General features: G+C 43.3%; 1 protein-coding gene across 3 annotated transcripts; it reads left to right on the top strand.

The window, feature by feature from the left end:
* The first annotated feature begins 5,970 nt into the window (after nucleotides 1–5,970).
* SLC13A5 (solute carrier family 13 member 5) lies at nucleotides 5,971–24,298 on the top strand. 3 transcript variants are annotated; one of them, XM_057419994.1, is made up of 13 exons: nucleotides 5,971–6,168; nucleotides 11,160–11,267; nucleotides 14,033–14,161; nucleotides 15,026–15,162; nucleotides 15,570–15,784; nucleotides 17,686–17,854; nucleotides 19,110–19,232; nucleotides 19,776–19,988; nucleotides 20,758–20,879; nucleotides 21,162–21,280; nucleotides 21,650–21,811; nucleotides 23,003–23,140; nucleotides 23,877–24,298. In XM_057419994.1, exons 2-13 carry the CDS (start codon nucleotides 11,163–11,165, stop codon nucleotides 24,003–24,005), a joined length of 1,761 nt encoding a protein of 586 aa, XP_057275977.1. In that variant the 5' UTR covers nucleotides 5,971–6,168; nucleotides 11,160–11,162; the 3' UTR covers nucleotides 24,006–24,298. The 3 variants fall into 3 exon arrangements, with proteins under 3 accessions (XP_057275977.1, XP_057275975.1, XP_057275978.1); XM_057419992.1 differs by lacking the exon at nucleotides 5,971–6,168 and adding an exon at nucleotides 10,279–10,380 and having other exon boundaries at nucleotides 11,158–11,267; XM_057419995.1 differs by lacking the exon at nucleotides 5,971–6,168 and adding an exon at nucleotides 12,563–12,655 and having other exon boundaries at nucleotides 11,209–11,267.
* The last annotated feature ends 122 nt before the right edge of the window (nucleotides 24,299–24,420 follow it).

Raw genomic sequence — 24,420 nt, forward strand, 5'->3', positions numbered from 1 at the left:
AATATACTTTCACCATGCATAAGTGATTGATAAAGTAATTTAAGGAAGTCTTATTGGTATTTAAAATAAAGTGTCATCTCTGCAACAGATTTTGGGAAAGCATTCTGCACAGCTTTCCTCAGTGAAGTCTGGGGAAATACTGCTCAAAGAGAACGATTTTTGCCCTTTGATTTACAGCTACCCAGTCTGAGAAACCTGAGATCAAACAATCCTCTCGATGTTCTGTCGTTGCCATCTTAGTGAACCAGCTTGGACAACTCTGATACATAAAGGAGCACATAGCGCAGCGTATGAAAACCCCGTCCGAGGACTCCAGCTGAGCACGGAACTGGCATCGCCCACAGGCCAGTGGAACGCTCCTCACCTGGAGCAGTGGAACCTCTCACCAGAACACGTTGGAGCCCTGCTGCCTGTTCCATAAGAAACGGCTGGCAGCAAACCAAATTGCCATCTCCTTCCCCTTCCCCAGGCAGGGTGGCTGCACCCTTACTGTCATGGGCTCTCTACCATCTTCCAGTTCTTTCTCCAAGGACAAATCTAGGCCAAGCTCTCGCAAACTTTCCCTGTCGAGCAGGGACGAGCACACCGATTCTTTATTGCCATCTAGTGACCAAAACTACTTCCACTGTTAACACCAAACAGGAGTACAACTCTGACGAATTCTGAAACCGACAAACACAAAAGAGAAACGAAGCTTGCTTTTCACCCTTAACTTTGTGCTGCCGTCTCCCTGTCCCTCAGACCTCAGATCTGCAGTAAGTGGAGACCACTGCTGCTTCCAGAGTCCTTTGTCTCTGACGTGAACGGGTCCTAGAGCTCAGCAATGTAGAAAGAGGTCACACCGCAGACATGAATGGCCTTGGTTTGTCTCCAGGGAGCTCCCAGAGCTGTGCAACAGGGGTTTCTTGCGGGTGAGGTGAGCACAGCACCCCAGCACCAGGGTGACGTTTCATGTAGCCACAACAGGCATTTCCTCACCCTGGGAGAAGGAAGGAGTCAGGTTGTTCCCAGCGGTATTTGAGGTCCTTCAGAGAGCTATTTTTATTTGGCTCATGTGTTCTGGGGGCTCACAAGTGGCTCTCTTCTTACCAAGACAAGTTCCTAGCAGCTTGCTCCCACATCTGCACACTGGGCAACAGAGCATGCCAGGGCACCAGGAAGAGTTGAGGAGTGCTGCAGCCCACCTGGCTGGCTCGTCTCTGTATGCAGGTGCTGTTGCCTATAACCTAGCTAGGAGCCTGACGTTATTGATTACTGAACGGCAGCGGTGCCAAAGGCTGTGTCACCTCAGACATGGTTGTGCCTGGCCCTCCTCCCTCCGGAGCCCGGGTATCCATGGCCTGGCCCAGCTCACGCCAGGACCACCAACAGCCACACGATGACACTGCTGCCTAAGCTTGTGAAATAAGCACCGTGTGCTTCGGAGAGAAGAAATGCCACTTGTGTCATGACCTTGGCCTCCTCCCTCTCCCCTCCACAAAGGGTTGTAAAGATAAAGCCGGCCTTGTGCGCTAATGTAGGATTTGCGACACTTCAGACTTTTTTTTCCCCATTTTGCCTCCTGTCTCGCAACACAAGGTGTTTCCCTATAGCTGCCCTGTGCTAACCCAGGATGGAGTGCAACCTGAGTCTGCAGCCGCATTGTGGTAACAGGGCTGGTGCGAGCACCATCCCCTCACCTGCCTGTTCCTGCCCATGTCTTGTCCTGCCTGGTAAACCAGGCTGTTTCTAGGTGCACAGCAACTTCCTTTGCATTCGGGCAGCAAAGCTTTCAGAGCTCCTTTTAAAAATGGATGAAACTATTTTCCTGTCTTTCTCTGTATAAATTATAGGCCAGCACGGGTACCTTAGTTCCAGCCATCAGCTTGTAAGACTGAGCACAGTTAAAGGCAGATAACAGAAAAATGGCACCTTGTAGTAAAACTGTTAACCCATTTTAGTGTTTATTGTTGTAAGATGCCAAGCAGCAAAGGCTGCTTCACAAACGTTCACAGACAGACATTACCATACAGCATCCACTCACTCTCTGTTTAACTTTTCCACCACTGGGCTCCATCAGTTGCCATTTGAATAAAAACGAACACTTTGGATGTGTCTGCAATCTCCCGAGACTAAGCTGTTTGTTTTGCAGTGGCTCACTTAAGTGAAGGAGAGCAGAATTTAATGGGCTTTAATTTCACCGGCTGTGCACTGAAAAACTCTTTAGTTTCAGCCCTCAGTGAGGGCAAGGGGAATTGGTGGAGCTCAGCACGACAAGGAATTCTGAATTCCCTATTTCCCCAAGACCAAACTTTTAAAGAAGCTGCACTCCCTGCTGAAGCAGGTGGCACAAGTACATTCCTAAGGGAATTTATACAGAAATACAACATGACAGCAGGTGTTGAGCCCCATCACTTCCACAGTTTTCTGGTGAAACTTTTATAAGGCCTTTTTTGGTAAGGAATAGAACTCTGACTCATTCTTTGCTCTTGATCCAGAGTAGCAAGTCACTTTTATTCATCTATAAAGCTGTCACATTTTGAGTGCCTTGGCCTAAATGAGCTGAAGCTTCAATCTGAAGATGTGCCTCTATTTCCAGATTTAATCACAAGTGCTCTAGAAAGAGTTTTCTGTAAAACAAAGACCAGTTATGAGTGGTTTTAAAGTTACAGTTTTACAGCCTTTTTATGTCATCACTCAGTTGAACAACATAAAACCCCCACAATGCAATTCAAATAATGTGTGTAATTAAAATGTACTTACTTTTACTTCAAGACTGGAGTCCTATAACTCAAAACTAGCCAAAACCCCTGTTTCTCACTTTGATTCTTTCTCTCTTTAATTTACCGGAGAGGAAAGTTTCACGGGGGAAGTAAGACCTCATTTACTGGCCCAAGTAGAAAAAGGGCAGATTCAGAACAAGTGTTTTCAGTTTCACTTAATTAATTGGACTGAGAGGAAACAATACTGCTTAGGAGCTGAAAAGCAGAAGGGATGTTAGTAAAGAGAGATGTGTTAGGATTCATAGCTTGTCTGGGACAGGGTGAGGGAAGAGACTTACAAGCCACCTATGGATCAGTGCAAATACAACTGGAGGTATTGTGTGGCATAATTATATCAGTACTTCTACTGAATATGCTATTTTGCTTCTTGTCTTCTGATACTATTCTTCAAGTCTCCATTTGGTGTTGAAGCAGACAGACTGGGGCAGAACATCTATTCTGTGAAATCTTTAGTCCTGGTCTCTGCTTACATTAGAGAAGGTGCTGCACTGTTCATAGTAGCATAATTTGAGAGGCACAATATGTATTAGTCTGAGTCAAGAGAGTGAAAACACTGGCTCTGAAGCAATGCTTGCTTAATGCAACCTCATGGGAAGCTACTGTGTGTTGGAATCTAAAGAGCTTTGTGATATTCTGAGTATTAGCATTTCTAGATGCAGTTCCTCTGCAAAATACCCCATTGTTCCTCTCAACACAATGTAGAATAATCCTGAATGATTAATTCTGTTCTAAATTTCTGAAATTCTGCAGTACCTTTTTCTCCATGGCTTGATTCTTTTCACCCTGGCATTTTTCAATGATGTCAAAACCAGATATTTGGTCTAGAAAAATATGTAAGAGTCATATGAGGGGAGAATTTAACATTATATTTAACATGCAATCATATTCAGGAGGGAGAAAAATGGGTCCCCTCACAGTGATGCTTCAGCTGGACACGTTGTATTGAGAAACTATAGTCTGAAGAGCCAAGACACACTGTTCTTTCTTACCTCATATGTAGCTTTTCAGAGAAATAACCTGTCTGGTAATTAAACACAGACAATTCTCTTACACAGTTTCAAATGTGCTTACCAGATGTTGGCAGTAGTGGTCATCTGGGAAAGACTTACTGCACTTCCAACAAAGATTGCCACCAGTACCTTCAGAAGGAAAAAAAAATTGAGAGAAACACAGAATGTTGATTCCACTGGCCAAAGGGAATTAGACTATGACTACATTTTGCTCTTGGCACCACTCAAAACCAATCTGCTATCCCTTCTCTCAAACTTCAGGGTGTTTGAAATTCTACTGCAGCTCCATGTTTTGTGGTTCAAAATGCTTCACTTCCCTGGCCTAGAGAATTCTGTTGCTATGGAGTTTTGCTTTCTACAGTTTATTTTGCCAACTCCTGCACCTTCTGATGCCTGTTCTTTTCTGGAATCATTGACAGGATTAAGGAATTTTTTTGTTTGACACAGTGCCCAATACCTTAGGCCTAATAAAGCTCCTCTCAACTTCAAGAAACCAAGGTATGCATCACTGGTTTTATATATGAAGTAGGAGGAAATTCTAAATCATTTTTTTCCTGTGAGACAAAGAGAAAGAGGAAGAAGTTCCATTTATTTCTGACAGGCAGAATTTCACTTCCAGGATGTGAGAGGCATAAAAGAACATGGCCAAAGACCTACCAGTCAGTGGAGCCACTTTGGCTTTACAATAACCAGCATAATAAAAAGCAACACTTGGCCCTTTCACTGTGGTTGGTTAAACAACAATCCCTTCTAGCTGAATTACTGAGAACTGTAGAGAAGGCAAGAGAAATTTCAGTGAGATTTAACAGAGTTGACCCAGTCCATGACAAGGAAGAATTTTGCAATGGCTGGTCTACACCCTCCTGCCATGTGGTTCTTCCTCTTCTCTTCATTACAGGAAAACTAGATAATGTTAAGGAAAATCCCAGAAAACTCTTCAAATGTCCACACTCTGTGGGGATGGAGAGGGAGCAAGATCTCTCCCCAGTGTTTGCAGAACCTGCTCTCTTCTGTCATTGTTTTTATTATTCTGGATAGCTTTGCCTCTAAGAGCAGAGAAAAAAAAAATGAAAAAAAGCCTCTGGTGCCATAACTCCTCCCTAAACAACTGCGTACCCATCCTTTAAAGGAGGAGCAGCAGCACTGCCAGACAAGTATTAGTTTTTAGTGGGAGTTTCACAAGCAGATTAGTTTGCTAGTCCTTAGAGAAACTATGGGGTGTCATCTTGCTTCCTTCCCAAATAAGTTCAATTCACAGCAGGACCTGAGCTGGCAGCCATACAGCTCCATATTTTTGCATAGGGAACTTCAGAAGAAATTTAAGTTAGAGAGAAAAGAACCAGAACTTCACATTTTCACTCAGTGCAAGTGATTTTCTGATGGAAGGCCTAGCATTTCTTGTACCAACTACTGCAACTGATCCCTTACAGCAGCATGACACAAACAGCTCTTCTCTGAGGTCATAGGTGCTGCCCAGTGTGGAACAATGAGATACAAGAGATGCAAAAAATAAGAACTGACCTTCTTAGTCTGTAAAATGAGAACAAGTATTAAGTCTTCTACTTTGCAGAGGGATTGGGAAGAGTCATTCACTAGTATTTGTATAATGTATTGTAATGCCATTCACAACACATGCCCCAGATGTTACTCGGAAACCAGTGTGGTTCATTTCCCATGCGAACAAGTCCTTTCTGTCCCTATTTTTCTCTGGGAAATATGAAAGAAGAAGCAAAAGGAAGCCCAATAAGCCATTATTTAGACTTGGGAATAATGAGTGTTTATCTGGATTTTGTAACACAAATTATGTAATGAGGCAGAGAAAAGGCTTTTGAACAAATATGTTAATGAGGTGGCAGCTAAGGGAAGGTTACAGAGCTGCCAATTCCAAATCACATTTTTTAAATATGATTTTCTTTTCTTTTTCTTTCTTTCTTTTGTAGTCATTACCCTGCAAGCATTCAAATGTGCTTTAGGGCTTCATGCAAATTATTCAGACATTACCAATTCTAGGTCAAGAAAGCCTGATCAGCAGCACACACTGACTGAGAAAACCCCACTGACTCAAAATTCATAATGAGGGCTTTTATGTTGGAAGTTGTTGGGCACAGGGATTGTACTGAAAGGACTGTTCGTTCAGAGCCTCAGAAGCTTTTCTTGGAAAAGTATCAGATGCTCCACTGGGAACTTAGTTGAAAGATACTCCTAAGGCAACACAGTGGACTTGCGGTGGCTGGAAAGTACTGATTGGAGGGAAAACGGAAAGTAATGAAACAGGGATTCTCTCTGAATGCTGGCAGTAACTCTTTCCATTTAAATTCCACGTAAACCTTTCAGCACATAACATTATTGTACAAGAGGTCCTCCAGGCACCTTTTTAAGTTGAGCATCACACAGAGGTAAGTTCTGAGCTGGTTATTTTTTTAGTGTGATTTCCAAAGCCTGGGCAGAAGACAGTTCTGCCGCTGCTAAGTCCTGGGATGTCTCAGGGTCAGGTTTTTTTCAGTTTTGTTTCTCAATCTCAAGTATGATACATCTTAAAGGCCTTGTTTAATATAATTTTGTTAACACTTTCGTACCTCTGGATGTTGCATGGAGCCTGCAACATAACTGTGTGGAGAGTTTTTGTCTTGAGAGGAAATAACAGTTATCTAGGTCAAACGAACTGCTTTAAAACAGGCAAACTGTACTTGTGTGCTTGAGCAGCATTTGAATTAGTGGTGGAAAATATGTGCATCTCTAATTAAATGAATCAACTGGTACCTGGAAAGCCTCCTTGCCACAGACTATTCCTATCCAACACTAACAGGAGTAACTGGGATGATTGGCTTGTAGTGAATAACAGAAAAGCAGCTTCTTGGGGAAAGGCCTAAACTACACTAAAACCTTTCTTTCCCAATTTTTCCACCTGGACTGATGACCCTGGAATGCTCATCTTCCAAGGGAACTTGATTTCTAACCCCTTTCTACTAGCCAAAACAATGCAGGTCAGCCTTTGTTAACTAGTCTTCAGCAGGGTCCCTCTTCTGAGTGGAACTCTTTACAGTGACTTACAACATTGAATCTGGTATCTTAAGTTCAAATGGGAAGATCACAAGACTGTGTGTGGTTTGATAACCAGGCTGTCAAGCTCATCTATGAATCTGCTATCTTGAAAGTTGCGGCTATTCCTGTCCCAGCTGTTCCAGTTCCCAGCCATAACTGGCCCAGTCTCTTGGGCTGGCTTTGGTGCTCACTGAACACCTCATTGAACTTATTCAGCTCACTAACTCAGCAAAAAAATGTTCTGCTTTCTTCGTCAAGTCAAACTCCAGTGAGCCCCAGAGCCACCAGCAGAGAAACGGATAGAGAGCTGGGACAGATCAGTGGCAGTGAGCCATGAGATGGGCTTGGGTCTGTTACTGCACCATACCCTTGGTCCTTCATATGCTTTAAAATGCCTGTGTTTATTAAGGCAGCATAGCAGCAAATGGGAAGTGGTATCTAGTAACCAAGAAAGAGGCTGAGGTACAAGAGACCTGATTCAGCTCCTGGTTGTACTTCATATTCCAACCCATATCTAAGTCTCTGTAACACAAAGATCTGAGTTCCTTTGTACACTGATTTGAAACTTAATACCAAGAACAAAAAGAGCAGCAAATTTATTATTCAGTGAGTATCAAAATTTAGCCCAAAGGCTGCTACAATATTCCAATTCTAAATGGTGTCTGCAACCAAAAGTTACACCATTTTACCTACCATTTACCATAATTTTACCTAGTGTCATTAAAGAAGTAGTAAAAGACCATGAAAGCACACATCTTGCATAGATATTTGTAAATACTGCTCTGGTCTCTGCTATGTGCAGAGCTGTACTAACTGGAGGAAAAGATTCCTTTTTCTTGAAGGCCTGCAGTTAGTGCTCAATTAGCACAAGCTAAATTTCAGGCTGTGAAAGGTTTTAGTTTGAATGCTCTCTGAACCATCTAAAACTCCTGCTGCTGGAGGTTTTGCAAGCACGATGGGTTCTCTGCAGCTTCCTTTTGCCTGGCTTTCAGACTAGCTCTGTAAAGTAAGCAGCCAAGGCTTTGTCTGCCTCCTCCTTGGCACAGTGAAGAGGAAGCTCGTGTGCAAATTATGTGAAAGAGCTGCCATTCCTGTAGCACTCTCATCCAGCCAGTGCCAAGTATATCTGAGTTGTAAGCATAGACTGAGGGAGGCAGGGAACAGCTGGAAGACTTCCAAACCAAACATGCTCCTCTGTGCTTCTCTCCATTGGTACATAGAGACCCCTTAGAGACCAGTGCCCAGCCTTGGCCTTCATTGTAAACTGCTCTCTTCCCCCGTTTCATCCAGTCCTGCTCTCCCCTTCCTGCATCTTTACTATGCATTGCACAGCCTTACCACCTCCTTGTCTGAATGTAGGCATCTTTTCTCTTGTCCTCACTCAGTATTCTTATTCCCACCCACATTCTGCTGTTTATGATAATACGTGAATATGTGGTTCTAATGTTTGGATTCAGGCAACTTCTCAGCCTCCTGGTTCTTACAGCAGAATATGAATTGACACATGAAAACCTTCAATGGTTTATAAAATTGTGATAGTGCTACCTTAAATATGAAGTGTGGGTGGCAGGATGGCTTGAGCAAGGGGGTAACAAGGTCAGAATTTACCTTCAAGATTACCGGTTCAGTTCAGTGCAGGACTTTGTCCCCGCTGTTCTGCAACAGCCAGTGGCTTTGCTTGGGTGTACCTGAATTCCTAGCAGACTCCACAGGAACTGAAGCTGGCACTAATTCAATTTCTCCTCAGCAGAGTCAGCACAGATATTTTTCATGAACACATATTTCACATGCACTCCAACAAACCAACCTACTCTCCTCCTGAAGCACGCCTCTAGAAAAGGAGCCTACTTTTGCAAAACAAGTAAAGAAATGAAAGCTACTTATTTCTCTGGTCATGCTTAAGATTTTTCCTAGCTTTTGCTTTAGTCAGACTGCTGGGAATGCCTCCACATTTAGGTTTCGAACCTCAGTTTATCAGTCTTGGCCTTGATTCATAGAAAGATTTCAATTGCTAAGTTTGGGACCCAGGTCTTAGATACAACCACGCTCAGATAAAGGTGATATAGACACACTTTCTTTCAAATCTGGACTCCATGTTGTTCCTGAATCTCCCTCTCTCATTCACCTGGTATTGTCCAGGCAGCTCCATGGGGAAGAAGTGGGTATTTATCTCTAAGGGTCAGGTCCTTGCTGATCTTGATTGGCAACTCCCTGTTTTCCTCCTTTCTGCTTTATAATCTCTTGGGAGGCCTGCACCATATTCTTATCCCTGTCCCAAGTCAGCTGTTCCTAAGAACCCTAGGGAACATCATGTTTCTCATGCCCCTTCCCTTCTCCTCCCGAAAGTACACCATTCTGATTGACAATTGCTATCTGAACAGCAGAAAATCAATCACTCTAATTTCCTATTATTCAAATATTTGTTCTTTTCTGTAAATCCTTTGTTTTGTTGCGTATCATAGACTGTACTTTGCATAACACACTGAAGGCAAGCTTGCAATAATTCTGCACAACAAGTAAATATGGATTCCCTTCTCTGTATCGGACACTGAGGCATGGGCTAGTTAATTGCCTGCAGGAGTCCCTGATCTCATTCCTAGCTACAAGGAGACTCCTTTCACCCCAAAACTAGTGTTTGTGGGTTTTCTTTTCATTTTTTCTTTACTGCACTGCATCTCGTAAGACAGACAATCATATTTACACTGGTCTACCAAAGTGTGCCTAGTACAGCTCTTTTACAGTTAACTCTGCATTTTCTTATTTAAGTGCTTGTAGTCTCTTTTCTTTGTTGACTACAGACCATTTTTTCATTGGAGACTGGCCACAGAAATGCAAGTTTTGGCCATTTCCCTGCTTTCTTCTATTGCACTGGTGTAAAGTTTCCTCTGTGTTAGTAAGATACCCAGAGGGACTGCTGCTAAAGGTTTGAAGATTTGGAGTCAGTCCAGATCCGGTTGGCTGCTGTTTTCCTTAGTGGACATTCACTGCTTTTACAAACAAGACAGTAACATTGGAGTGTCTTGTTTTGAACTTCTGTCACTCAAGTTCCTCTGGTCAGCAGAGGACAAATAGCACAAGCTGTAGTCCAAGCTCCCTCGTTACTTGTTGTGGAATCTGAAAAGCATTATTCCTGTGAGTAACTGCTTGGTAAGACTGTACTAAGAGACTGAAGGATCAAACAGTTAAGATATGATTTACACCGGCCTTCAATTTCAGGTGGCTGTTGACATCCTAAAAGCAGAACATAAAATATCAGTATCTGCCTTCAGTCTGATTTCCAGTAGCTTCAGTTGTGCCTTTCTGGCATCTTGATAGTGTTTGCGACCCTTTTAGCGGCACCATCACTTAGGATTCCCATTCTGTGGCTACACTCGGACCAAATCACTGAAATGAATGGCATCAAAAATAACCTTTCAAGTTAACCTTTCTGGGTTATTTTTAACCCAGGTCTCAGGCACACAATCCCTCACAAAACAGTAGGCAGTGAAGCATAGCCATGCATGCCTGCACAGACCTTTGTTTTGGGGAGACCACCGCTGTGGTTTTAACTCTCATTTCCCTAAAGGAACTAAGTCCTTCCTCACCACTGTGTAAATGAGTGACAGATGATCCCCCTTGGCATCATCAGCACCTCCTGAAAGCCCAGCACCCGCGAGAAGCCGTGTGTCACACTTTGGTCCCCACACAATACGTATGATGAGGATATGGGCTTACTCCTGACTTTCTGCAGGCACCGCGAGCAGGGCGAGTTTTAAGACCCGCTCCCAGCCGGTGCCGTAGCTTTACCCACAGCCATGAGGCAGCGTTCCCCGTTCTGGGCAGAGGGGGATCTCAGGAACCGGGAAATGCCCCCGCCGTGTCCCGGCTCCCGTGTGACGGAGCGGCCCGGCCCCACCTGACTCAGGAAAACCTCCCGGAGCCGGCGAGGGCCTGCGGGCACCGGGCTCGCGCCTGGACGGCGGCTCCGCTGCGGCGCGATCGCTCCGGACCCGCGTCTGCAGCGCTGCCAGCCCGGTGTCCGTGAGGGCGGGAGCCAGCCCGGTGTCAGTGAGGGAGGGCAGGAGCCAGCCCGGTGTCCCGTGAGGGCGGGAACGAGCCCGGTGTCCGTGAGGGCGGGAGCCAGCCCGGTGTCAGTGAGGGAGGGCAGGAGCCAGCCCGGTGTCCCGTGAGGGCGGGAAGGAGCCCGGTGTCCCGTGAGGGCGGGAAGGAGCCCCATGTCCCGTCAGGGCGGGAGCGGCCGGCCCCCGTCCGGCCGCGGGCGGGTCGCGTCGCCCCAGCCATGTCCCTCCGTACTTAAGGCGGCGGGCGCTGCTCCTGCGCGCGCCCTGACCGTTTGTCCCCACAGAAGATGGCCCCGACCTGCCTGCAGACCCTGCTGAGATGCCGGTCCTTCGCCATCCTCTTCCTCACGCCGCTGCTGCTTCTGCCGCTGCCGATCGCTGTGCCGACGCGGGTAAGTGCCTGCGGGGCCCCCTCGGAGAACAGAGACCCCCGCTCCGGCCCCCGCTACCTCAAGAGCCCCCCCGCTGCCCAGGAGCCCCTGCCCCAGCAGCCCCTGCCCCAGCCGGCCACCCCGGGCCCTGTCCAGGCTTGCTGTGCTCCCGCCTGCTTGCCCGCCTCGTGCAGGCCATGCCCTGGGCATGCTGTGCAGCACTGGCCATGTTCGCCACAGCATCTGCCTTGCACCAGAGCAAAGTACCTAATCCCTGCTAAGGTAACTTCGCTTCCCCGCAGGGCACTGGAGCAGCTCCTTCCTGCACCTCATCTCTGAAGCATTTCTGCCACTCGGTCCCAGGTCTCAGGAGCATTGTTGCAGGTGTCACTCCCAAATCTTCAGGCACTGGTGCTCAGCAGCCCAACTCGCAGAAGGAGCTCTGTGCCAATCTCTATTCACCCTAAGGGTTGTGCCACTGCCAGGACTCGGGGCTCCCATGGACCCAACCTGTCTTGCAAATTGGATGCAATTCTTTTTGAGTCAACAGTAAATATACACATAACTGGCCTGCACATTTAGAATTGTATCTTGCACTGTCTAGTAGTGGTGGCAGTGGACTGAAAGGTAGGACATCTGGGATCTCCAGCCCGCTCTGCTGCTGAGGCTCTGCTACGCTTCAGGGAGAGCTGCTGAGTGGCATTCTTCATCAGTGGTGCAGTTGGGAGCTGTGCATTGTGCGTTACGCAGTGATCACAACAGGTTTCAAATGCAATATTCTCCAGTTCACATCCGTCTTACTCTAGAGGTGGTGATGGCACAACTCCTGTGCTTTCAGTGGAGTTATACCAGCATAAAATTGGAATAACTCAGTGAAGAGCTTGGTCTCTAATGTCTAGTAGCATTCTTGGCAAAGTGTGAAAGCTCTGTTTATGATATTTTAGCCTACTAGAGCTATAGAGGCTATTCTAATGCTAAAAGCAGCCTTTCTTCTGAGAGATTTGTATTGCTCAATGTATTATAAAGTGCAGGAAAATGTCATGCATATTTATAAAGCCAAGATTGCCAGCCACTCTGGTTCACCTGTCTAAGTAATATCAGCACTGCCTTTCAGTTGAATGCTGGTGTTTTACAGAAAGAGGAATTCCTGACTGTTAGACAATGATTTAACCAACACTAAGACAATTTCCATAAAAAAATAAATATGGGTTAAGTTTTTTGGTATTTGTAGAAATATTGTGTCATCAGTCTAATCTGGGAAATTACAGTATTTCACAGTGGGAGAGGAATATTTCCACTAGTGATTGCTTTTTCAGCTCTCAGTGAGAAAGCATCTCACTGTCTCTGCTGTCAACTGACTAGACACCAAAGAAACATTCTGTGACTGTTCCCATAAATCACAGATTGATGTAGGTAGAGATACAGACATATATTTCATTCCAGATCCTTGGTTGTTCGAATTGGTTATGGTTGGTTAATTTATAAGCATGGTTGTATTTTTGAACTTCATATAAATTATTTACTCTCCACTCTATGAAACCAGAGTTCCTTCTGTATTGTGATTTTTAGTACTTTGGGTTGTTTATCTGTGTTTCATACTGGCAACAGATTAACTACAATCAGTTCTAGCACTTGGCTACTGTAGTGTAGCATAAATTCTGTCATGAGCTCACCTCATACTTGTTAAGGGAAGAGACCTATAGGATCTGTCTGAAGAAATTTTTTTTTCAGAACTTGTGCTATAATTTATTCCTGGAAACCTGGAAGAAAAAAAAACAAACCCTAATTACTGACAAAGGCTGTTTTCTGGTTCCTCAGCTTCTCAAAAAAATGAAGGAAAACACACCCCTATTTATAAATATCACCTTACAGCACTTTTTAAATGTCACTGTAACACCATTTATTTTTGCAATAGAGTCCCATTTGTTGTTTTAAAATAAAATCCTATAAACACATACTCTAAACATGAGCAAATTCTGAACTACCGAACACTAGCTTAAGCTTTAAAACCCTGTTTACCGTTGGCTAATGAATGCTTGCTTCTCTGAACAACTTTGAAAGTACAAACCAAGAAAGGCTGTGGTACAGGAATGCCTCATCAACAGTGTAAAAAGGTTGCAACATTTCTAACCTGGGGAATCTCCTTTCCCTGTCTTTGTAAGCACAGTCTGAATTGGGAAAGCAGTAAAATACCTCTTAGTCACCAAAAAAAAAAAGGGGGAAAAAAAAAAGTAAAAGGATTTTACTTTAAGAGTTACTTTAAAAAGTTAACTTTTAAATGACTTAGTGATAATAGTTTCTGGGTTCAGGTGTGCCAATGGACACACCTCAAAGACTTGTGATTTCATACAAGCTAATCACATGCACTGGGAAATCTGGCCATCCATTTCAAAATAATTAACTCAAAATAGAAATGCCCAAATCTACAAACACTGTTAACAATTCTTGGCTCCTAGATGTGAAATCTGCTCACCTCAGCTGTCAAAAGGCAATTGTACACTGCAAACTGTATGTACCTAGTTGTGAAAGGTTTGTTTTTCTCACACTGTACATTTTGGGAGCATGTATTAAATACTGTGGTCAAAAAGATCTTTTTATGCAAGTGACTTCAGAACAAGGTTTAAAAGTACAAGTTTAAATCCTCAGGTTTTCTGCTACCTATTTCAGCGTAACTGGTTAAGCTACAAACAATGGAGTATTTAGGCCTTTTATAAGAGCTACCAACATGTTTCTTATCTTTAAGAATTAATTTTCTGTGCTTAAACGTGTCTTCCATCATATTGCAGGAGGCCAAATGTGCGTATATGATCATCATCATGGCTGTGTACTGGTGCACTGAAGTGATCCCACTGGCTGTTACCTCCCTCATGCCTGTGGTATTTTTCCCTCTGCTTGGAGTTCTGAGCTCTAAATCAGTAAGAACCTTGCTCAATCCAGATCTGATACAGGGAAATCCATTGCTGTGCTCCCCCAAAAATATTTATCAAACAAGTCAGATAGGAAAGTGCTCCAGTTCTGTGGTGCTGTTTCTGACTCTGTTGAGCAGTGTTCAGGGCTCCTGTATGGGAAGATGCTGAACTAAATGTATATTTTCTCAAAATGTTATGGGTGTGGGGCTTAAGGTGGTAGAGGGAAAGGTCTGTTTCTAGGCATGGATCCTGCTGCACCTACTAGTGCCAGCAGTTTGTGTGTTCATAACCCATCCCATGAGAGAGCAGTGTGACATATTCTCTGTGAGATTTCAAAACGCATGGAACAAACTTCTTCCAACAGGGTAGAGATCATGATGCCAGCAATTACACTATGTCCCTTCCAAAGCTCATTCTGGCTGTTTGTGCTAGTGCTTTAGCACAAGGCTATACTAGGTACTGTAGCTAAGGTTCACTTCTGGCCAACAAGCTGGAAAGGGTAGGTGTGATTACTAAAGGTGCTAAGAAAGCCATTTTGGGGCTCAGCATTTCTGGTACCTACACAATACTTTGAGCTCCTACCAATGTTTTAGGAAACTGCTTCATTTTGTACTTTATTAACTCCTGATAATCTAAAAAGAAGGTGCATGATGCAAAAAAAAGCCCCTGCACTGAACATTTCAGCACTTGAGCAGGAGATCAAGAGTTCAGGAAACTGAAGTAGCTCTAATGCTGGATCTTCCCCTTCTGCCAGTGTTGGGATGGGGTCTGGTGCAGAAAATGGCTTTGAGAGGACAGGAAGCAAAACATATTAGTGAAGCTAGCAGGAGGCAGCATTTTGGCACCTGACCTACCTTCTCTGTCTTTCAGGTGTGCTTTCAGTACCTAAATGACACAAGCATGCTCTTCGTTGGAGGGCTGATTGTTGCAATTTCTGTTGAACATTGGAATCTTCACAAAAGGATTGCGCTGAGGGTGCTGCTGATTCTTGGGGCGAAACCTGCACTGTAAGAGTATTGCATTACTTCTTCCTTGCCTCTGTCAATTTTGCAGAGGCCTAGGGATGGTGTTTAACAGTCAGCAAAGAAGGGAACCTTCAAGAACCTCTTTAGCTCTCTGCACTTGTACAGACTTTACAGAGGTGAAGTTTGACAGCAGCAGCAGCAGCAGTGTATTTGTCCTTCAGCCAAAACCAGCACCTGACTAAATTTAGGTGCTTGCCTTTGGAGGCAGAATGATGACGGACTTCATCATGTGTAGACTAAGGAGCTAACTGGCTTTCTGGGATTCCTTCAGTGAAGGTGGCAGAGCTGTCCTGGAAGGAAATCTCGACACTACACAGATCCCTGTGACTACAATGCCTAGAAAAGTCTGTTTTCTTTTTCTCCTTTCTCCTCTGTTTCTCTCTTTTCAGCCTCATGCTGGGATTTATGGTTGTCACTGCTTTCCTGTCCATGTGGATAAGTAACACAGCGACCACTGCTATGATGGTTCCCATTGTCCAGGCTGTCCTGGATCAAATGGACACCACAGAGTATGATATGACCACAGTGGAACAAGCAACTGGGCAAACAAACAAAGTGATCGAGCTGGAGGAAAAGAATGCATCAGATCCCACTTCAGCACATGGTAGGGGCCTCTGCAGTGAGTTGATTCTACTGAGCTTGCTATGCTCAGAGCTCCCTGACCTAGAAAGAGTTCTCTGTGCCTTTTCCAAAGAAAGAGAATGGTGACCTGACTGAAAGCACCCAAATGCATGACACCTAGGTTTTACAAATTGGTTTCCAATCTTCCTGGTTGCCGTTTTGTTCTGCTTAGTGCTAGGTCCCATGCAGATTGTTATGTTCTTTCCTTCAAGCTGTGGTCATTCTCCCATAGTTTCCCTAGACTTAACTGCCTTCTCAGGGAACTGAAAAGCATATCCTGTGGGAAGTATAATCTAACCCTGAGAATCCCAGTCTTGTGATTATCAGTGGGGGTTCAGCTTCTAAGCCACATAGGAATGCTTGAAAAACTTTGTGCAAACACAGCCTATTTTGGTTCTGGAGTAATAAATATCTCTTTTTGACCTAATTGTATGTGGAGCTAGGGAGAAGAAAGAGAAATGCCTTAAAAGCTACATGGACAAGAGGAGGTGGTGTCATTTGACTCACAGTAGACAAACTGCTGTTTGGAATGCTTTCAAGTGTGATCTTAACCCAATGCTTGACTCCACAAGGTCCTTCTGTCAGTGCTGTGGTTCTGCAGTAGGTTTCACTTGATTTGAACCACGTGCACAAACTCAGTCTCTCTGGTTTCGCTTCTCTGTAGTGGAGGTAAAGAAAGCTACATTACTAAATACAATTAAAGATCAGATTTGTGGTGCCTTTCTCTTTCAGAGGAGGAAGGGGTGTTCTGGGGATCTTAATGGAGATGTGATTTTACCAAATTAGCAAGTTGATCTGCCACAATTCCCTGTGTGACTGTGTGCAAGGACAAGTGCAAACGTTGGTAGCTCATTCTGTGTCTCACATTTCAAGCTTTCTGCCCAGGGCACATCTGGCCCATTTTCTGGCTGACATGTCCATGGGAGACACAATGTAATAAAGGGTGTTTATGTATGCCAGACATTGTTCTCTTATGAGATTGACTCATAACTGCTATATTTGTTTAGACCTTGGAGACATAGTTTAGATACAGCTGTGATCTCTGCTTTTTGTTTGCTTTATTTCTCATCTCACTTGTGAAGGGAGAATGCATTATGATTGTACAAAGCTCAGACACCACGTTTATGTAAGATGTGCAAACCCACAAGTATGTCACTTGGTCACACAGAGTGCTCTGTAAGGCTGCTCATTTCTAGCTTCCAAACAGTTATATTAAAGATAGATTTTCGTATTTGCAAATGCTCTTTTTAATGTTGGTTAGAAGGATCTGCATGGCTTTGCTGGCTAATTTATTGTAGCATGTAGTGAAGGTAGTAAATGGGTGCAAAAATACCTCTTGGTATTGTTGAGTTGGTTGTAATTGCTATAAATTCATTGTCCTGCTCCATTAGTCTAGTCAGACTTCAAAATTAGGTTGTTAACCTCAGAGAACAATGGACAAAGCAGCAAAATTTCATGGCTGATGTAAACTGACACAACATATTGATCTTAACAGTTACACCAGGCAATACTTTGGGGTTGGGGGGGGGGGGGGGGTGTCTGCCTATATTACAGCTAGTAAAGCTAGTTGGGTTCTTTCTGTGGTATTGGAATGGTTTCAATGACTTCAGTATGTGGCTGGTGGTAAGCCTCTCTGTGAAACAGGAAATTACTGCTGAGAAACTATGGCACCTATACGGACAGCAGCATCTTTGGATCATGTAGACCCAGATATTCAGTGTCTCTCTTTAGCTGCTCATGAACATGAGTCCAAAGTATTTGGAGACATATCTGTGTTTTTTTGAATTAAAATAAATGGCATACACAAAGTGTACTGAACCTACAGACCCTGTCCTGAACTTTCTGCAACGCTAACTTTCCCTTAGTTGTGTTCTTTGTGTTTAGCCACAGGCAGTGGACAAGACCCTGATGATGCCAGATCTGAGGAAAAGAAGAAGAGGAAGCGGATATGTAAGGGAATGACACTTTGCATATGCTATGCTGCCAGCATTGGGGGAACTGCAACACTCACTGGAACAGCACCAAACATGGTGTTGAAAGGCCAGATGAATCAGTAAGTAATTTTTGCTTTTTCTCTTACTTATACTGTTGTACTGTTTCTGTGACCAGCTGACTCATCTTAGATGACAGTTTCAGTTGCAGACCATAAGCAATAACCAGTTGGTGAACTAAGAGTGAGGAATGTGTATAAAGTGATGGGACTCATTGTTTTGCTTCAGCCTTTTTTAGGCAGCTATGTGTTGATGTCATAGGTCTCCTGAGAAACTTGGCAATACTTGCTGGCAATCAGCAGAGAGCTTGTTAATCAGAGATACTGGTTCTTCTGCCTCCACTTTTTCAACTGAAATGTAACACATCAGCAGAGGAACTGCAGTGAAGAGCATCAGAAGGATGTATGATTAACTCTTCTCATAAGTACACTGAAGAGAGCTAAAAATAGTTTAGCCTCTCCTATAATATTATTCCTCCATGCTGTGGCTGTGGAAACTGTGCAGCCACTGTTGTAAAGAAAAGGAGTTATCCACAAAATACTCTCTTCACTAAGCTGAGTGTGGGAATTGATCTAAATGCAACATAATTTACAGTGGAAATTTTGCAGATTCCACAACAGTCCCTCCACAGTCTTTCCAAGTCCTGTAAGTGTAGATGAGGCCCTCAGAGACATGGTTTAGTGGTGGTCTTGGCAGTCCTGGGGTAATGGTTGGACTTGATGAAAAAGGTCTTTTCCAATCAAGTTTATTCTATGATTCTGTTGGGAGTACTTCAGCCTCAGCTGCCACATTACCCATTCGTTTTAACACCCAGATGGAAATTTGCTATTGAATAAAAATTGCAGTTCTTAAAATACTGACTTCATTTTTTGAAGCCAGCCAGCAACTTTGTCTTCTGTTGAAGCGATCTGAAGTACAGCTATTAATTTCAGGGAAGACAATTCCTGCTCTATTAGCATGAGTGGGGAGGAAGAAAGAATGTCCTGTCTTGGGATAAATGAACAGGCATGTTGGAAGTGAAAGCTACCTAGGATGTGTGTGGAATCTTTCAGCAGTGCTTGTCTTACTGAGATCTAAAAGATCAACATGAGCTTCTATATGCATTAAAATAAAATACAGGAAAAATCAAGGATTATATAGGTTTTCCCTGAAATCAAGGCTGCCTTCCTCTTGACTTCAGTTAGGCTATGGATGTTACCTATAATTACATAAATGTTTGTCCCAGATTTACATGTACATTTGTCATTTGCACATATTAAAGGAAGAGCAGATTACTAAACGTTTTGACATTCATATGGAAAACATTTATCTTTTCAGGTTATACCCCAACAATAACGATATTGTGAATTTTGCTTCCTGGTTTGGGTTTTCATTCCCAAACATGATTCTTATGTTGGTACTAGCTTGGCTTTGGTTACAGTGCTCCTTCATAGGACTCAAGTGAGTATTTAACTATACGATATTGTGGAAACCCCTCGGCTAATGTAGATCAGCTTATTGATAAATACGGGTCAGACGAATCCACTGACAAGTTACTAATTTTGTAGCAGAAACCAGTTCCATTTCACAGGAACTTCTGAGGTCTGGAAACCTTTTGTGTCCATGGGAGTTGCACTAAGGCAAAGCTTTATATATTCTTAATATTCAGACATAATTGCCTTCTTATATTTCAATTTCACATCTGTGAATGTCAGCCCTAAGAGAGCTAGCATATCTGGTTTGCTACCCTTGATTCAAAACTGTGGCTTTCATTCCAGGCTGCTCAAAATTGGACAGATACTTAGATCCATTCATAGACCCCATTCTTCTGTGAGAATTAGCATGTCCCCATGAAATACTTTGACACTCTTGTCATTTCTTTGTTCCTGGCCTCTGCTATAGTCTGTGTCTGTGCCCAGGAGTGACAGCTTCAGAATGGCAAGCATGTTAAATCCTTCTAGTATGTTAATACTTACAGTATTTTCTTCTCCTTTTTTCTTCAAGCTTTAAGGAAAGCTGGGGCTGTGGAGCAGAGAAAAGTGATAAAGAAAAAGCTGCGTACAATGTGCTGAAGACAGAAATGAAGAAGTTAGGCCCTATCTCTTATGCTGAATTCAATGTCCTCCTGATGTTTATTTCTCTGGTTCTCTTGTGGTTTTCCAGACACCCAGGCTTCGTAAAAGGCTGGGCTGCTGGGCTCTTCCCAGGAGGAGAAAAGTAAGTTTTAGGGGATTTTTGTCCTGCACCCTCTTGACTGTGAATCAGATTCCCTTGCTCTTGCATTCCATTTTGAGTGTGGAGTCATTAATTCCAACCTTATTGAAATTCACACGCTTCCTGGGCTTGATCCTATCGCTTGTGTGTGAGATCACCAGTTGAGATCTACTGTTTGACAGTTTGTACTGCAATGAAGGTTGGAGGCTGGGACATGGAGGAAGCTGAAACTCCTAAAAAAAAGAAACTTCTGCAATGGTGGTCTTAGTCACACTTGTATATGTGTTACTGTTTTGTTTTTATGAGCTCCAATAAGTTGCGGTATCATATGAATATTTGGTAATATCACCTCTGAACAATAGCTTAGAACTCACTGGGAAACTGATTTGGTGCTCTGAATGGCTTCTTTGCAGACTGTCTGTGGCATATTAAGGGGCATAAAATGCCCTTAATGCACAATGGGATTATTATTCAGGCCATTTCTTTACACATTGTTCTTTGAGATACAGCTGTTGAACGCTGGCTTCACCACAGAGCAGGAGCAGTTGTCATCTGTGACTCTCGTTATTGATGTGCATTGTAGCTAGTTTCTTTTACTACTGTCTCTGTTGTGGCAGGTCTGAGAGACCTCAGTCGTGACCTAATGACCCATATTGCTAATGTATAAGCCCCAAACAGGACACCAAAGAGAGTGACTAAGATGCTAGAAGCCAGCCATCTTCTAGGAGGAAAGATACCTATTTTCTAAGCTATATTCTCTTTTCTTCTTCAGGTATATCACTGATTCTGCTCCTGCTATGTTTATTGCCTTGCTACTCTTTATCCTTCCTGCTAACAAACCCAAATTCACAAGCTGGAATGCAAGCACATCTGACCCTGAAGAGACTAAAGAAGGTATTTAAAAGAGAAAGTGTAACACTGTGAAACAGCCAGCTCCAGCTAACATGACAGACACATATAGTGGATTCACATGCAGTTCTTCAGGGTAGCTCACCTCTCTCACTTCTTGGGCTAGGCTCGGGCACAGTCCCTGCCCATGTGTACTACCCTTACCCTATGCAGGTTTCTCAGTAACATGCATCTGCCTGTTGGGTCTTTTCCTGGTAGCTTATAGAACAGGAGACAAAATGTCTTCACTTTCTTAAAACATGTTCTGCTTTTCATTTCTCACTTCAGATACAAAAAAGCCATTTTTAACAGCCCCGCTGCTAGAGTGGAGTGTGGTTCAAAGGAAGATGCCCTGGAGTGTTGTGCTGCTGCTGGGAGGAGGTTTTGCATTGGCTGATGCAAGTGCAGTATGTCCTGACGTCTTGTTTTTCTCTGACTCAAAGGCAGACTTCTCTGGTTCATTATCTAGTCCTGTATTACTGGGCATGAACCCAAAACCACATCCAGTAGAGATGTTCAGATCTGGAGGCAGATCCAAAGTAGCAAAAACTGGGAGGACAGGTGAATATTTGTGGCTATTTTTCAGGAGTTTGTGTGCTCTGACCATGTTCTTCAATTTATCTGACCTCTTGGAGGCTGACACACTTTGCCGAATGGTGTTTATATAATTCAGGAGTCATTTGGCATCATGTGGCAGGAATGTTACACATAATGGGAGTTCCTGTTCACGAGCAAGGGGTTCTGAGCCTGACTGAAAAACACTTCTTTCTTGTCAGAAATCTGGGCTCTCAGTTTGGCTGGGTCGTCAAATGACTCCATTAGGATACATCCCACCATGGGCCACTGCAACGGTACTTTCGCTTACAGTAGCTGTCTTCACAGAATGCACCAGCAATGTCGCCACAGCCACCCTCTTCCTACCTATCTTTGCATCCATGGTAAGATTATTTCCAACCTGTTATCCTACCAACTGGGAGATCAGAGTTAAACTGGCAATCTCTAGTGGCAAAACAGTATCATATTTATTGTCTTAAATGTTGCTCCAATGTTAATCTGAAAGCCAGTAATGAAACAGTTCATCTGACAGTATACCATAATGGATAGTGATTTTAGCTGGTGTTCACTGCTATGTTTATAGCATCATATGTAGATAAAAAGTGGGAATGCAAACTTTCTCCAATCTGCCCTACCTATCCACCTGGAATCTGAGAACCAACAACCTGGAAGAAGCAGCTAATTCAGGATGCCTGTCTGATGGCACCCTCTCTGAAAAGGAAGCCAGTTCAAGCCTTCTGTAAGGTGTGTCCCTTAGACCTGGAGAAAGTGAAGTGTCATTTTGTATTTAAAACTTCTAGTCATTTTGTATTTAAACCATCAACTCAGAACTGGAAAAACAACCAAAAACATTAAATGAAACCAACATTCAGCATTTCCTATTCATCCCTTTGCGTGGTTCCTTCATCCTCATGGTTTTCTGCTAGACAACAGAAAGTGGTAGGCCCAATTATTAGAAATGTGTCATTTTCCATAGGAAGCTAGAGGAATTTTAAAACTTACAGACAAAAACCTGGTAACTTTTGCTGCCTTTTCTGAGCAGAATTGAAACTCTAACATAAAGGAAAAAATAGGTTATTTTTTTAATTTGTAAAATACAACCGCTTTATTCATAGACCATTTCATCAAAGTAAATCGATCCCAATCAAGGTGCTGAGCAATTAGTGACTTAAGTTGGCACTTAAGTTCTGAGTCCCACAGAGTTTATATAACATCTGAAAGTGGTACTCCACACGCCTGGTAATTATAATCCCACCCCTGTGTTACCCTGGCACAAGTGTGGTCTGAGGTCAAAGAAAAGACTGTTAGAGAAATTTGACCAGAACTCCAAATTATACCATAGAGCAAAACAAACAACAAGAAAGAATGAAGCTTTGTTTTTAAGTATTGTGGGACAGGAAACAAGAGCAAAGTTATCTTTAAGCATGTGTGGATTTCAGAATAAAATGCTTGCAAATTGGTGATATAATAGCAGGAAATGAAACGAGCACATGTGCCTCAATGGGCTGGAATATGTTCTTTATGTTTTTCTTTTGGAACACTTTCAGTGTGATATTCTCTCCATTTCATTGCAGGCTGCATCTGTCAAAATCAATCCTTTGTATCTTATGCTGCCTGGTACTCTCAGTACTTCCCTTGCCTTCATGCTACCTGTTGCAACACCACCAAATGCAATAGTGTTTTCCTATGGCCACATCCATGTTTTGGATATGGTAAGATGATAATTGCCTGTTCTCTTATCTGAAGCTCCCTACTGCCTTTGTCCTGAAATATGGTGAGAGTTTAATTTTCTTAGCCAAGTATTTACAAAGTACCAGGAAGATCTTGTGGGCTGTAACTATCACTGTATATCTCTCTCTTATGCAGTCTTAATATTGCAGTAAGGATTTGCATCTCTGAAGTAACAGTACCTTTCTCACAGGCTTTGGCAAATGTACAGCCCAGACCCATTGCAATTAAAAACTGACAAGTCATAAGTCTCATAAACACTGAAGGGTTAAAATGCAGCCAGTGCTTTCCAGTCTTGTGGGGCTTTGGCAAGTGTAGCTGAAGCCTGGTTTCCACTGGAGCTGAAAGCAGAAGGTAACAATCAGCTGCCCTAGGCTCTGGTCCTCTGATTGCCTGCCAGACCACACAGTGCAGGTTCTGTGCCCGGTACCCAAGCATTACCAGGTTTTGAAGTAGAGACTTGAAGGAGGCAGAACTGTTCTTTAACTAATAAGAGTAATTTGTACATGCCTTAAAGCTCCTAGATCAGTTATAAAGCAAAGCGTTCAAAGACTTTGCACAGTGTGTTCCACCTAAGCAAGAACACGGGACAGTGGGTACAAGGGCTATTTCTGTGATTTATTTGACCATGTGTCTTTCTTCTGTATGTATAAATGGGCTTTGCTGCAATTTGATGTGCTCATGTTTGGTTATTGTTGGTTTGGACTTGTGTCCTCACAGGTTAAAGCTGGAATAGTGATGAACATTATTGGAGTCTTCTGTGTCTCAGTGGCCATCAACACATGGGGAAGACCTATGTTTGGGCTGGACACATTCCCAGCATGGGCAAACACCACAGCTATCCCATGAACAGTGAAGAATTCATGTGTTCAAGAAGGAAAGGACCCTTAATACTCCTCTCTATTGCCCAAAGGCCTATACAGAGTCTCATCACCACTTCAGATCCAGTGTCAGGTGTTTGTTTCCTTCTGGGAGGCACACATCAGTTCAGGATGAACCAGCTGTTCTATCAAATGGTTTGAACTATCCTATCACCAGTATGGACTTGTAAATCATTAGTGTTGACCACTGCACTCAAGCAGGTGCTGAAAATTCATTACCTGTTACTTGCATCCGCAAGTCAGCAGCTATACAAAGATATTCTTGTTTCTTGTCTAGTGAAAGAAGGGGTATGCTTGTTATATATGTTACATTATGTTATGTTGTTATGCTATGCTATATTATGTTATGCTATGTTATGTTTCTGCCTCCTGAGGAACATTTA

Source organism: Pezoporus wallicus, unplaced genomic scaffold, assembly GCF_028554395.1.
Source record: "Pezoporus wallicus isolate ANWC-B61680 ecotype Strahan unplaced genomic scaffold, APGP_CSIRO_Pwel_v1 contig_12814, whole genome shotgun sequence".
Classification (NCBI taxonomy): domain Eukaryota; kingdom Metazoa; phylum Chordata; class Aves; order Psittaciformes; family Psittacidae; genus Pezoporus; species Pezoporus wallicus.

Coding starts and splice junctions, on each gene's coding strand:
- SLC13A5 (XM_057419992.1), top strand. CDS start 10,311: ATGCATGCCTGCACAGACCTTTGTTTTGGGGAGACCACCGCTGTGGTT. Junction 15,785..17,685: donor AGATCCCACTTCAGCACATG/GTAGGGGCCTCT, acceptor CTTTGTGTTTAG/CCACAGGCAGTGGACAAGAC. Junction 21,812..23,002: donor TACCTATCTTTGCATCCATG/GTAAGATTATTT, acceptor ATTTCATTGCAG/GCTGCATCTGTCAAAATCAA.